The following is a 14,020-nucleotide window of genomic DNA, read 5'->3' as shown; positions in this document are numbered from 1 at the left end:
TGTTTTCCTGTGTTTAGCTCTGCTTGAACAAAATGTCAGCCAACAGAAATTCCTGGCAGACGTTGTAGCTGGTGTTCTAATGCCTTACAACCAATCAATACTGCAGCTGTTGATCACTGAATTACCAAACTACAAATTACTCACACGACTGCAGCAGCAAAGCAAAAGAGCAGAACATACAATCGTGGAGTCATCAAGGTTGGGACAGACGTCTAAGATGGTCAACTCCAACCCCAACCCATCCCCACCTAGCCCATAACCACATCCCTCAGTGACTCCACCACCTCCCTGAGCAGCCCGTGCCAGTGCTTCATCACATATTCACACTACAGCAAAGCAGAGGAGCTCCAAGTCTTTCTGCCATCCCTGAGTTATTTCCCAGGTGAAGCCAGCAGTAAAGCTAATATTTAGAAGCTGTTTAATGAAGCAAATCTAATTATTTAGAGCTCTACATTCTCATTTCTCTTCTCATGGTTAACCTTTATAAGGAAGCATTAAGTGCCCTCAAAGAAGAACTATCTTGAGTGGTGATGTGGGCTGGTACTTTCCAGAAGAGCAACACAGCCAAGTTTGCCATGACGATATTGCAGCTATTTAATTCACCTGACTTTTGATTGCCCCCCTGTGCCACCTGGCATAGGAACAGCAGCAACCCCAGCTCTCCCAAACTGTCACACCGATTTGGTGATTTCACAGACAACGCTTCACATTTGGGTGCAAAGGGAACAACTGCTCATCAACACAGCAAGTAAAAAACAACAGTCTCAGATACCCATCTTCTCCTTAAGTGCACACAGTTGATATTTACCTTTTGCTTTGAAGGCTCTTAAAACATTTAATCACATTTGTGGTTTGGCACTGGGCGATGGCCATAAATCCATTCTGATTGCGCTGTATATTAATGCCAAGAGGTTAACTGTACGGTCTCTGACTGTCAAGGAGTCCCTTTCAACATGAGTCAGCAGCGTCGGTTCAGCTGGGAGGTCACAGGGCACAGATTACGATAAGCTGTTTCCCGCAACACAAAGGCCGTGAGCTCTGTTATTCCAGTTGTGCAAAGCACATTAACAATACTCATACATTCATAACTGACAGATTCGGTACGTGAGGGCTGCCATGCTGCCTGGAAGGGCCCACGCCATAGGGTTATAAATTTAGCCCAAGCGATGCCAGCCTGTAGCAGAAAGGAGAGAAAATAGCTTTCTAGACTACCGGAAATCCCTGCCTGTCTGGGATTGCCCGTGACCTCCATGAGATCCCAAAGCTCGGGTCACAGTGAACAACATGCTGGCAATTTAACAAAAGCTCCCATCCAAATTAAGCTGCTGTTACCAGCATCTGCCTCCATCTCTTTCTATCCACCTTACGATACGCTTTTTGGTTCCCAGAGATGATGTTCTGTACTTACTGAATCTCTTCATGCCTTAGTACATCCTCTCCCTTTGCTTATCCTGAAGCAATAACAGCCTGCTAGCAAAAAGCCGACATGAAACATGAAAGCCCATCCAGGAAGACCAGCCTGACTGAAACAACAGGATGCGTGTTTTAAGTGTACTTGAGCAGGATTAATATCCAATTCAAGAGGCTATAATTCTACGGAAGGGCTTTCAATGATGTGAAACACAAGCAAAGCTTTAACTCAGATCATAATTACAGCTCTAAGTGCTCACCGAGCAATTAGCTATAACAAACCTACTGTTAAATGGAGAAGCTCCAACCCACGTCACCCTTGTTTTACAGGGGAGGAACTTCAGGCAAAGCAACTTAACCCAGCCAGTGCAAGAAGTCTCCAAAGACAGCAAGAAATTTCCTCTTCTGGCCTGATCCTCAGTGTGATTCGGTCACAGTCAAAAAGGATTCTTAGTAGTTGCAAGCCCAGCATTTAACACACAAAGACATCACAATTGTGTCAAATTCAGAGAGTGAGATGTTATCCCAGGGGCTGCCCCGGAGGAACTGTTGCAATAGGATTATTTTCATCTCTTTCTAAAAGAGATGTGGGATGAGAAGAGATTTTGCTAAGTACGTCTGTAACGCCCATGGAAGATGTACAAAATAGCAGGGCTGCATGGCATCACCTCAAAAAAGCTGGGAGCAGGGGGTGTGCAAAAGTAGCTGGACCTAGAAGTGCACTCAGAGGAGTCCAGAAGGGCAAGGGAAAAAAACTTTCATAATGGAAATAAAGGGCCCGCAGCCCCTCGGAAATCCTTTCTACTGAACAGATCCTAGAATCAAGGGCTGTAGAAAGGCTTGTGCTGTCTGGTTTCCAAGCTCATCTCTCAGCCAGACCAATAAAAGACATCATCTCTTCCCACCAGCCCAGCAGGGCCCAAGAGATACGGAATGGGCACTTCTTCCAGCGAAAGGCTGATATCCACCAGGCTCACAGCTGCGAGTCTGCATTTCAAATCAGACCACATTTCTCACTGTGTGAAAGCTCCTTAGGCCCACTGCTGCTGTACCTGGCCAGAGCAGCAGAGCTCCAGCCCTGCCAGCCTCTCACACAGCCAGGCAAGGGGAAAGCCAAAGTTGGACAAGGCACTGCAGGGGGTTTCCTACAGCATCGTCACCCCAGGGTTATAAAACACCAGGACTTCTTACCATAGCCTGCAGTGTACTTAACATCTAGGTCTCAGATGGCGGAGCCACTTCAGGCACAGGAATATCTATCCGACCTCCTGCTTGCAAGAGCCCCTTGGGCTGTATTTTTTTCATTTATTTATTTATTTCTGCTTTGCCTCTTAGGCTAGCAAAGCATTTCCAGCATCCAAGTGTGAGTTTCCAGCCTCAGATTCATTCCTTGGGAGCACATGGACTGGGGTGATAAAACTTCACACTACCTCTGAAATCAGAACCATCTGCTGCAGTCACCACACTCACTGGCCAAGTACAGAGCCCAGTAGCCAGGGTGGCTCAGCTCGCTGGACTTGCTGGAGCGGCTTTGCAAGGAATAGAGGAGGGAAAAAATCAACTGGACCAACAGGGAAAAAAGAACAAACTCCTCATTTTCAAAAGGCCGCAAGGACAGTTTGGCTCACCTCAAATAATCCCATTCTGCAACTGACTTGCTGGTTGGTACAACCACTGCTGACTCTTGGGGTGACCCCATCTCTCCCATGGATCCCATGGGAAGGGATTGCAGTAACCAGGAGCACCCACCCCAGTGCCGGGAGGAGGGTGCCAAGGTCTACAACGGGGAGGGCTCAGCAAGCCTACTGCTTACACACTAACAGACACTCAGAGGAAATAGGCAATTTGTTTATGAGCCAAGATTTCTGCTTAAGAGTTATATCAACACTTCCATGAATTCAGATTTTGAGCAACTCTTTGTTACTCAGCCCGAGATTATCAAAATATCAACACCCCGACAACCTGCTGGTGTCAAAAGTGAGTGTCTCGAAGCCCTGGGACTCAGCACAGAGATAGGCTTACAGATCACAACTTTGATCTCGAGTATAAAATAGCACCAATAAAATATTACACAGATTTATGGCTGACCTCTCACTCGAGCTGCTTCACACCTAAAATAACACGATGGGATGTGCCAAAAAAGAGGAAACTGTTTAGGTTTTCTTGCTTCTTAAAACCTGATACACTCTTATTTCAAAAAACTTTTGACTTTTATTAAATAGACCGCTAGCAATTACACAATAACTCCCCTTCTGGATACATGGCTCGGGAAAATTAAATATGTGGCTTACTTAACTTCTTTGGGAGGATTAGCATGGTGTTAACCTCTAGCAGAATCACAGCTGTCTTAGGAAACAATTCCATCAAAGGAAAGCATATTTTCTACAAGAGTCACACTACCATCTTGTTTCAGACTGCTGGCTGCTTTCCTTTGCCCATCCTCTTGCTTCTTTTCATCTATTGCAATTTAAATACTGACCAACACTGTGCTTTAATAATCTAACCTGGTTTGTACTCTTAAAATGCATTCTCTGCAGGGCAGAAGAAGGGGCAAAACACTATGACTGGCCGAGAGGTCAAGGTAGGTGAAGAGAAATTGGAGATAATGGATGTGAAAAGGTAACATACAACTTATTGTAGGCATCACATATGGCTGGTGCCTGGGGAAAAAAAAGCACTTGGAAAGGACAATTAACTTCTGAGTTCAACTACACTTTCATGAAAAATGTCTGTTATAAAAATATATCCTTCTTTCCAAAAAACTACACGCCTTCAAGCATGAGTGACATGGTGAGTGACAGCCATGGAGTCACCCCTACCAGAGATGGAAGCAGAGCATCACAGAGCCAAGGGCTTATTGACAGAGAGACTGCAGGGCTGTGAAGGCTGCGGTGCCAGAACTGCCGTTTCCGTGAGATCCACACTGCTTCCCACTCCTGGAAGTCAGTTCCTGGCAAGGTGATATCCAGTGAGGTCACTCCTTGGTCTCACTATCTGTGCTGCTCTCGTGGCTGCTCCACGCAACCCAGCAATTAGGATGTGACTGTTTATATCAACAAAGATGCCCCAACATCTGGGAAGGGTTGCACCGTCAAGGACTTCTACTGCCTGAAGACAAGAGCCAAGCTTCCTGGTTTCAGTTCGTACACAGTACCTGCAATAGCTCATGAGCTTGGAAGAGTTTTTGCACATTCAACTAAAAATGAGACAAAAATAACCATCCGTGGATGAAACATGGATGCTTCCTCTCCTCTAACATTAAGCTCAAACTTCATCATTTTTATGGTTTACAAGTCAACTTCAAAACTGAGTTTAATATTTGGTTCTGTTGTACTAAAATCTCTACGATTTAGAAGTATATTTTCAGTGCATGATGAAAGAGCACCATTTATCCGTATCTGGAATACCAAGATGAAAGAAAACTGAAATACTGTGATTCCTCGAGAAGTGAGATGGCAAAACTCTCCATCACTACCACTACAATTCACATTGGATGTTAGGAAACATTTCTTCTCAGAAACAGTGGAGATGCACCAGCACAGGCTGCCCAGGGAGGCGGTGGGAGTCATTGTCCCTGGAAATGTTCAAGAACAGTGGAGATGTGGCACTGAGGGATGTGGTCAGTGGGCACGGTGGGGGTCGGTTGGAGTTGGACTTGGTGATCTTGGAGGTCTTTTTCCAACCTTGATGATCTTATGATCTGCAAATTTTGAGCCCACAGCAGCAACACAGAGAAACCAAGTGGGATTTGTCAAGCTTATCTCCAGCTCATGATGGTACAAACATAGCTCTAAAACTGTGACATGAACCAGCTCCAGGCCAGCCGAGTCCTGTTCCAACTGAGCTGCTCCTAAGCTACCAAGCCCTGGCATACCTGAGTTTCTACCCAAAGACATATGGCCATGGACTGCTGCTTCACACACTGCTGTCTTCATGAGCCCTGAGCCAGTGCATAGCATTAAGTCTTGTGTTCGACTACACCAGTTCACCAATTTTTGTAGTATTGCTGCAATGGTAACCAGATTTTGACTGATGGCATCTGAAAATAAACTTTGAAAATGAAATTATGGTAAAAGGAAAAAAACAGTGCTCAGAAGAAAAGAAGCTGTTCCTACCTTTTGCACCAAATAGACACTCGTTGCCCTCTCGCTCGCCACTCTATCCAGTGCTGTTTCTTCCAGTACGAAGTAGCTGACATCCGCAATGTGAACACCCACTTCAAAGTTCCCTGAAATTGCACAAGGAAGTCAGTAGGCTGCAGGTAGAAATTCAGGCGTTTAGGGAACTGGGGAAAAAAAGGGGAATCATTCAATCCAGAAGTTACTTTTCAGAGGAAAAGAAAATTTAAAATAAAAACAAAAAAAATCAGCAATTTGATGACCTCTGCTTTTTCTGCTGGATCACATCTGGAGGAGACATTTCTTGTGATGTGTGAGTCCTGTGACATACCACCAGGGATAGGGAGACAGTAAAGAAAAGAGCTTGACAATAGAGAGTGATAGTGTAACTACTCTGGCTCCTCCTTCATGTACTATGCCAACAGCTCACAAAAATGGTATTTCTATCCATCTCTTTCCATCTGAGATAAAACCCTGGGTCTCTTAAACACCAACAAATTCACCACCACTGTGAGCACAACTTACCTCATCCCTCATCCACGTTTGAGTGCTCAGGCAGTGGCAGATATGTGAAAGCCCTTAAAAGCCATGTCACTAAGTCTTCACAGCCAAGAGTTCATAATATTGAGCTCTGCTACCAGATATGGGATATGGGACCCCACCTGGCAACTCCACAGGCAGTACGGGACACAAGTTTTGAGCAGCAGAATATCCTCCTTGTTATCCTGCTTTATCCTTGAATTAAGCTCTTTGTCCTCCAACTACAGACAGTCTAAAAGCACCTTAATTCAACAGTTAAGCTAGAGAGGAGCACTACTGAGATTTACCATGAGGTTTCAGCAATAAATTTGAATTTGGAAGTCGTGATCATCCTCAGCTTTGGAAGTAATTAGTACCGCCGTCCAAGAAATTCTGGTCTGCTAATCCTCAAAGGAGCCCATTGGCCTTTATTTTCTCTGGAAGAACGAGGCTAGATTTGAGGTGCTTATTTGTAGAATAGTTCTGAGTGTGCCGGGTTCCTAATTATAACATTTGGTTCTTTAGAGGAATTCACTAACTTTGTGGTATCTATAAATATTTTTTCTTTTCTTTCAAAAAGACTGCATAATAAGATACCACACTGGTTATAATCCTGTTTGTTTATACACCTTGCAGAGTATATTATCAAAGCCTTTCTCTCAAGTGTCACATTTTTGAAGGACAAATTGTTAATAGCTGATGTCACTACACAGCGTATCTGCCTTGGTGCACACCTAATGGGCAACAGTGCTGGATTTCAGCAGAGCAGGAACGGAAAGAGGTAAATCACAGAATCATTAAGGTTGGAAAAGACCTCTAAGATCACCAAGTCCAACCCCAACCCATCCCCACCATACCCAATAACCACGTCCCCCAATGCCGCATCTCCACACTTCTTGAGCCCCTCCAGGGATAGTGATTCTACCACTTCCCTGGACAGTCTGCAGCAGCTCCTCCAATCAGTTTTATCAAGCTGTGTTTACATGCACAAAGTACTCTCCAAAGTATTTTCATGCTACTTTTGTTCCCTTGATAGAGAGAAGATGTAAAGGCAGCAGAACATCACATGGAAGATGGGAGCTCTGAGGTTTAGGCTTTTCCACACAACCTATAGTTGCTGGAAAGTCCTGCAGAGAATAAATATCACAGCAGCAGGGGGAGAGGGCAATAATCCCACTGCACACCAAGGCACAAATTCCACCACTCGGAAAGCTAGGAGAAAAGGCTGCAGATTAAATGGTTCACCTCAGAAAGCTGCCTACAGCTGTGTTGTGATATTATCAGATGCCCTGAAAGCTGCTCTACATGGATTAGGCATCCAAGCCTGAAACTACTTAGACAGTAAGTCTTAGACTAACAGTTCAACCAACAGGTCTAATATTACACACGCTTGAAGCCAACAGACTCAGAAGGTAAAAAAATATTGAACACTTTGAAGTCAATATTGTAATGTATTGACCCTGCAGGCAAATATTGACCAAAGGAAAGGAGAGGGGGTCATTACATCATGCCTTTAAATCGCACTTTAATTCAATATGTGCACTGTTACATACATGAACTTTTTGTCCTCAGTAAAAAATTGACAAACCAAGAAAGATCTCATTGCATGAGATAATAAAACATGGAGTTTGCCAATGAAAACACGTTGTGCGGAGTTAAATTTCACTCAGGTTTCCCACCAGAGGTTCTAAGAGCTGGGGTCAGGATAAGCCCCCTGCTTTTGAACTTCTAATGGAAATTCTATCTAAATATTTTGTTACATACATTGACATAATGCAAACTGGCAGCTCTTGGGTTTGCCTTGCTCAAGTATGAATCACCCCATTTCCCTCATCCCCCAACAAATTCAGACCAAGAGAAACTGAAGATACAGACAGTGACCAACTAAACTGATTTCCCTTGGATGAGTTGCAGAAAATACTGGCCTAAGCCTGCACAGAAATGCCTGTCTAGTGCTCTCTCCTGGTTTATTTGCCTATTAAAATGAATAGTATTTCTCTATCTACAAAGTTCTTCCACTAGGATTCTCTTCGAGGTCCACAGTTTTTCTAGTCTCATTAATTTTTATGACAATCACAAAAGGAGCATTTCACATTGTAAGTCCTACGATATTTCCCAAGGAAAAAATAAAAGATTATGTGTTCTGAACAAAAAGAAAAGAGAGTTGAACTCTCCTGCATTGAAAAAGTCTCGCAATGGAGAGGAAAGGGTGGGCAATGCATGGACCAGACACTATACACTGCTACACTGCCTACTTCACCCTCATTTTGATGACAAAATCTACCTCTCTAGTAAACACAGGCTTTGTATCTTGGTGTGTAGTTCTCCATCCTGATTTCAATCTAAATTCATTACAGAAAGGAGTACATCACAAACCAGATTTATCTGACCCCAATTTACAACTCTACTACAAGGAACCTAAAGCTGCATGAGCCCTAAAGCTAGGTATGCACTACTCGTTTAAAGACCTTTATCTTTTCTTAGAGTATCTGCATAAGAATACATGGGGGATTAGCCTGACATGTCATATTGTTGATATTTAAGCAAGAACAAAAGGGAGCATCTACTGCAAGAAAAATGCTGAAGGCACTTGGGGGGCTTCTTTCATTCAGGATCTCAGATCTTTTTTCATTTGAAGTTATTTCATTTGAAGGTGGGTGCAAAACTGTCACCCCATTTAAACTCTGTCACTACGAATCTGAAGAGTGGGAGACCATTAGCAATGGGGAATGCAGTTGAGAATTGAACAGCATATGGTTTATTGGCCAACAGCACCCTATTCGCCTCCTTTGCACATCCAGAGACCAGGCAGCAAAGATGGATGGCAGAGGGGAATATTATTTTAAAGGAGGTCTGCGAGTACAAAAAGGGAAAAGTTGGCCACCAAAGAAACTCCCAGGCCAAAACTCTCTGCAAAGGGGATGGATGGGATTTGTGGTGACACACACCACGGGTGGCTGGAATGGCAGAATGAAACAGACCTGAAATTCTCCATGTTTCTTGAAGCTCGGATCTCCTTCAGACTCTTACCAAATGGCAAAGCTGCATCCCTCAGCACGATGCTTTGCTTTTTTAGAGAAGGTTCAGCTCCTTGATCTGAGAATCCAGTTTGTTTGAACTCACTCCAAAACCTTGTGTGTGTAACAGTGATATGATGCTAAAATCAAAGGACAATGGTTCAAGTGTGGCACCTAACAGAAGAACAAAGAACAAGTTGTTTCTTTTTTCTTCACTGATGATCTCAACTACTGCAACAAAAGAGTTCAAAGACCTTTCTTCCTTTTTTACTGAGGAAAATTATAAACAAAAAGGATTAGCAAGAAGGAGCTGGAAGAAAGGAGAGAGACCTTTGAGTCTGTAAATGTTCCATGAAAAACTGCCAACCCAGCAAGCTGTATCAAGAATTTGCCCCAGGAATCAGAAAGCTGGGTTGAATATATCTGAACAGTAGCGAGTTAAGATAACGGCAGCAAACCTTCTCCATCTTCAGCACCATAGACATGAATGCAGAGGGGAAGACCAAGCACATTCATTCCATACTCTGGCATATGTAAATTTTTGGACCATGGAACTTAGAAGTGCTACTCCTTGAGGATAAAACAGCAAAAGGTAATTGTCCTGCACACGGATACACACTCCTTTATTCCCATCTCACCTTCACTCATTACCTTTCTCAGGAGAGAAGACAATCACTCACAGAGAGTTACGCCAACTTCAAATCTAATACCAAGTCTTTTGTGTTAACCACAATTTCTGAATACATCTGTTACCTCTCAGTTAGGGAGATACAGCAAAGTTCAAAGCAGATTGCAGTGTTTGCTCCAGCCAGAAAACAGCCAGCTCCTTCCAGCAATTAAAGGCAGTCGGTTGTTCTGAGGTTAGGCCAAACTCTTGCAGCAAATAATTACAGCTCTTCCCCATTCCCTGCCTTAGAGGTACTTGGTGCTGCTCACTTATTTGCAAAGCAGTGTTTAGCATCTAGCAAAAGTAGGAAAAAGCTGCTGGAAGTAGCTAAGGATCATCCCAGATCATCAGCTTGTGCTTTCAAATGAAGGACCTGGCCCATGCATAAGCATCTCCTTTTGTCTTCAGTATATGCATGTACTACATCATGGGTACACTGATGGTCCAGGTGTGGTAGTGTCCATGCTGGGACAGGGATGGAGAGATGATAATGACAGGAAAAAGAAAAAAAAAAAAAAGAAAAGGAAAGAGGTGGGGGAAGGGGAGAAGAAAAAAGAAAAAAGAAGGAAAAAAAAGAGAGCAATACGGAGGAGAGGAGAAGAGATTAACACAAAACTTACAAGTGGAACTGTGGGAAGAACAAGTTATTTGTCTGCTCTGGAGTCTGAAGATACAGGTGGGTGGCTTTAATTCTCAGCTGAGGTTACTCTTCAAGCACAGAAAGCCACGCTATTGTTCAGAGAATCAGGCAGTGTGCCTTATTTCAGCTATTTTAAAATAACAAAGAGAGTGCTTAAATTTTACTTGTGTGCCCCAGGGCCATTTTGCTTTTTCAAAGCACAGCGCAACTGAGCATAAATGCATTAACTTGTTTACCAGGAAACCAAAAGTTTTTAAATTATCACATGACGCTGCCCCAGCCAACCGAAATACAACTAATTACACCTTTTTAAGAGCGATTCGTATCTCCTTTCTCGAAAGGTCTCCCTTCTTCTATGTAACTTTACGAAAAGACTCTGGTAAAAGGAATCAGAATTCTGAACCTCAAAGAGAGCAGGACAAATCTGCAGGGCACTGAGCGGCAGTTACCCAACCAACCATGAATATGACTTTAGGAAAGCTGCAATGACTTGAAAAGAGGAAAAACTCTCTATCCAAACAACAAGCACCTCTAAAGAGTAATGATTCACAAAATACTACACACTACCAGGCTCCACTGCCAGTCTGGCCTCTAGGCCCCTATAAGTACATAAGAAACAACCCATCATGGAAACAACCCCCAACGCTCACCAGCCACAGAGAGACTTGGAGAGCATCTCAGCAACTTCTGGATTTCTGAGAAACCACTGCTACAAATGGCAATGCTGGAAAGTGATGCCCTCAGCGATCTCAAGAGAACCTGGAAACATCCACAGCTCAACTCATAAAAATAGATGGCAATGGATTTTTTGTGGGTTTGTTTTTTTTTCTTCTTCTTCCTCTATAAGGCAAAAGGTCAAAGCGAGATTTTAATGAATCTAAAATCCAGAATAATTCCTATCCGCTTGGAGTGACTTTTAAAGCACTGTTCTACTCAATTCTCACAGCCACTCTGACCTTTGGTACTTAAGTCTCTGGCACTGACTGAATGTTATGGAGATGATCACAATTTTACAAACAAATTTGGGATTGGCTCCAGGTAAGGTACAAAAAAGAAGCTGTGTTCATTAAGTGCCTTTAGCAATGGTGGACAAGTGAGAATGTAAAGCAGAGAAATCAACTAGGAGAGGAGCAGTCCCAAAGCAGAATATTTCTCTTCCATGACCAACAAACAAACCTTTAAATACTTTCAGAATTATTAGGAGATTTTATTACTAAATTAAATTCTGGGAGCGGGTCTTCCATGTGAACTGCATACAGTTTTCTGTCTGTAGCAGCTAATAAATTCAGCAACTTCCTGAACTCACTTCTTATTAGAATTTAAAAGCTACCTTTTATACTGAAAAACAAAGCCAGAACACTGACATAACAAGGCACTTCACACATCGTGCATTACAAAGCCTTGAGCTTTATACACATAACAGCATAACCCAAATCACTTCAGAACTTAAATATTTTGACTCAGGCTAGCATTTAAATCCTCTGCAAGGAACACACTACCCCGCCTTGCCTAACACTGAGGAGTACGTTCAGAGGTGGCAAAGTGTCATCACAAACTATCCCCAGCCTCCTAGGAGTGGGAGTCAGTCCATGGGAACAAGGGGTAAATGCTGGAAGCATCTCAGCTGGTGATGAATCAGAGGTCAGATCTCCAGATGTCACATAACATACCTTGATACCAAGGCAGAGAAACCCACACCCAAGTGTCCTGTTCTCCAAGTTGCCAGCAAATCTGTGCCAGCTCTTCACCTTGTGATGGGAGCTGCTGCCATCTGGAACACAGCTACTGCCTCTGCTGTTCGTGAAAATTACCTTCCAACCAGATGCAGTAACTTAGGAGGAAAACAGAAGAGCTCTTCCATGCAAGTGTTACCACTGCACCGTTAAGTCAGATACTTTAACAAAGAAGGAATTATCCTGGGGGAAAAGCACTTAGATACTCAGAAGGACAGAATTTACGCAGCATGTACAAGATAAAATATTTAACTGCAGACTGAAGGACGTAGGGAATGATAGCCAACAGAATAAGTACACAGCATAAAGTTCACACTGCAGAACCAGAATCACACAGAAAAAATACAGATGGAAATAAGGCAAAAGTACCTTAATAATAAATGTCAAGGCAGGGCAGCTGATACCTGATGTACACTGCAAAAGGTAACAAGTCAGCTCATTTCCTCCATGGCTGCACAAACACCCAGCAAACTGTGAGGTGCCAAAGCAGCAAGTTCCACTGAGAAGTTTTTGAAATTGTATTAAATTCTTTGCAAGATTCAAGCATAACGAGTAAAATGAAGAGGAGTAAGAATATCAAATACATTAGATTCTCCACCGGATGACAGTGCTTGCTACATGGTCATCTTTGGGAGAACAACTAGATGACTGCTCATGACTTACACCCAACGTGAAACTTTGCTACTCAGTCTACACCAACCACTCTTCGACCTTTTCCCAAGACAAAATATCAAGCAGGTCACCAAGGTGAACTCAGATTTGCAGCTCAGAAAGCATTTCTTGCCAGTAGACGGAAGTTACCAAGGGAATCTGTCCTTAACTCTATCAAACACCCTCTCAGCAGCTATGTTTCCAAAGTGACAAAGGCAAAAGGCCATTTTCTGGCATTCACGTCACAATTTGTTGTTATCACTATTCCAAGTCCCATTCAAGAGGTTAACTCTATCAGGAAATCAACAGTCTTTGAATCCGAAGAGAAGGGAAGTGGCACCCAGAAGCTTTCAAGATGGATTATAATCTTTTGGGGGTGTAGGATGTCATCCTGCTCCTGAAATGAAGGTTTGAAGTGGGAAGGGACCTGCCTTTCTCCTAGGTCAATCTTTTGTGATATCTCTCCTGAACACAGAAATCCAAGGCTGAATAAATGCTCCTGGACATTCAAAGAGACCTTGGAATTTAGTGCTAGGCCAAACACATACAAATTACTTCCCCACTGAGCAGCCTTGACATTTCAGCTTCTTTGAGAATAGAAGGCAGCTGCTGAGATTTCACTCTTAGCCATCCAACTTTTCGTTTATGTTTGGAAACATTTCCAAAACATTTCCATCTGCGCCCTGTTTTACACTTTAAATAACCAACCTAATAGTCAACAATCAAGAAGTACTGTATTGAGTTGCATTGTAAGAAGATGTTCTTCCTGTTCAGTTGGGTTCTTAAAACCCACGCACAGCAATAAATTATCAGTTACAACAATAGCCCAGCGGTTCCGAGGGATCCCGTCATTTTGAAAAGTTGATAACAGTTGATATACAGCAACAGTATCTTTGTTGCCTGCATGCAGCAGAACATATGACTGAGGTCAACTGTGTGGGAACTTATTCCTAGCTATTTGTACCCTTTTTCTACCCTCATATATCTCTGGATTCTTACCTGCTAAATTTGCTCGTAAATCCTGTTTTCTCTAGCTCTGCCTGGTCATCACCTGTCATTTGTGGTTCTTCTCTAACAGCCCTCCTCATCTCTGAGGTCCTCTTCAGTGAAAAGAAATCCTAGAGAGAGTGCTTTTAAATCGGGAATTTCTGATCCTCTCCTCACTGCCCAACTCCTTATATGAATTCTGAGCTTTCATGGGGTTTTTCTTCAACACAGAGTTGGGTACTATCATTTTTCAGTCAGCATCCAAACAAGGGATATTT

At 43.0% G+C, this 14,020-nt stretch overlaps 1 protein-coding gene across 4 annotated transcripts in view; it reads right to left on the bottom strand.

Moving 5' to 3' along the window:
• DIS3L2 (DIS3 like 3'-5' exoribonuclease 2) overlaps positions 1-14,020 on the bottom strand; it is a 160,828-nt gene that overhangs the window by 54,765 nt on the left and 92,043 nt on the right. For all 4 annotated transcript variants that reach the window (XM_072344181.1, XM_072344183.1, XM_072344182.1 and 1 more), the window contains one exon: positions 5,526-5,638. In XM_072344181.1, the coding sequence (XP_072200282.1) occupies positions 5,526-5,638 (113 nt within the window). The remainder of the gene's footprint in view (positions 1-5,525; positions 5,639-14,020) is intronic.

This window comes from Excalfactoria chinensis, chromosome 9, assembly GCF_039878825.1.
Source record: "Excalfactoria chinensis isolate bCotChi1 chromosome 9, bCotChi1.hap2, whole genome shotgun sequence".
In the NCBI taxonomy this organism is placed as follows: Eukaryota; Metazoa; Chordata; class Aves; order Galliformes; family Phasianidae; genus Excalfactoria; species Excalfactoria chinensis.
This window is presented reverse-complemented; position numbering and strand designations above follow the sequence as displayed.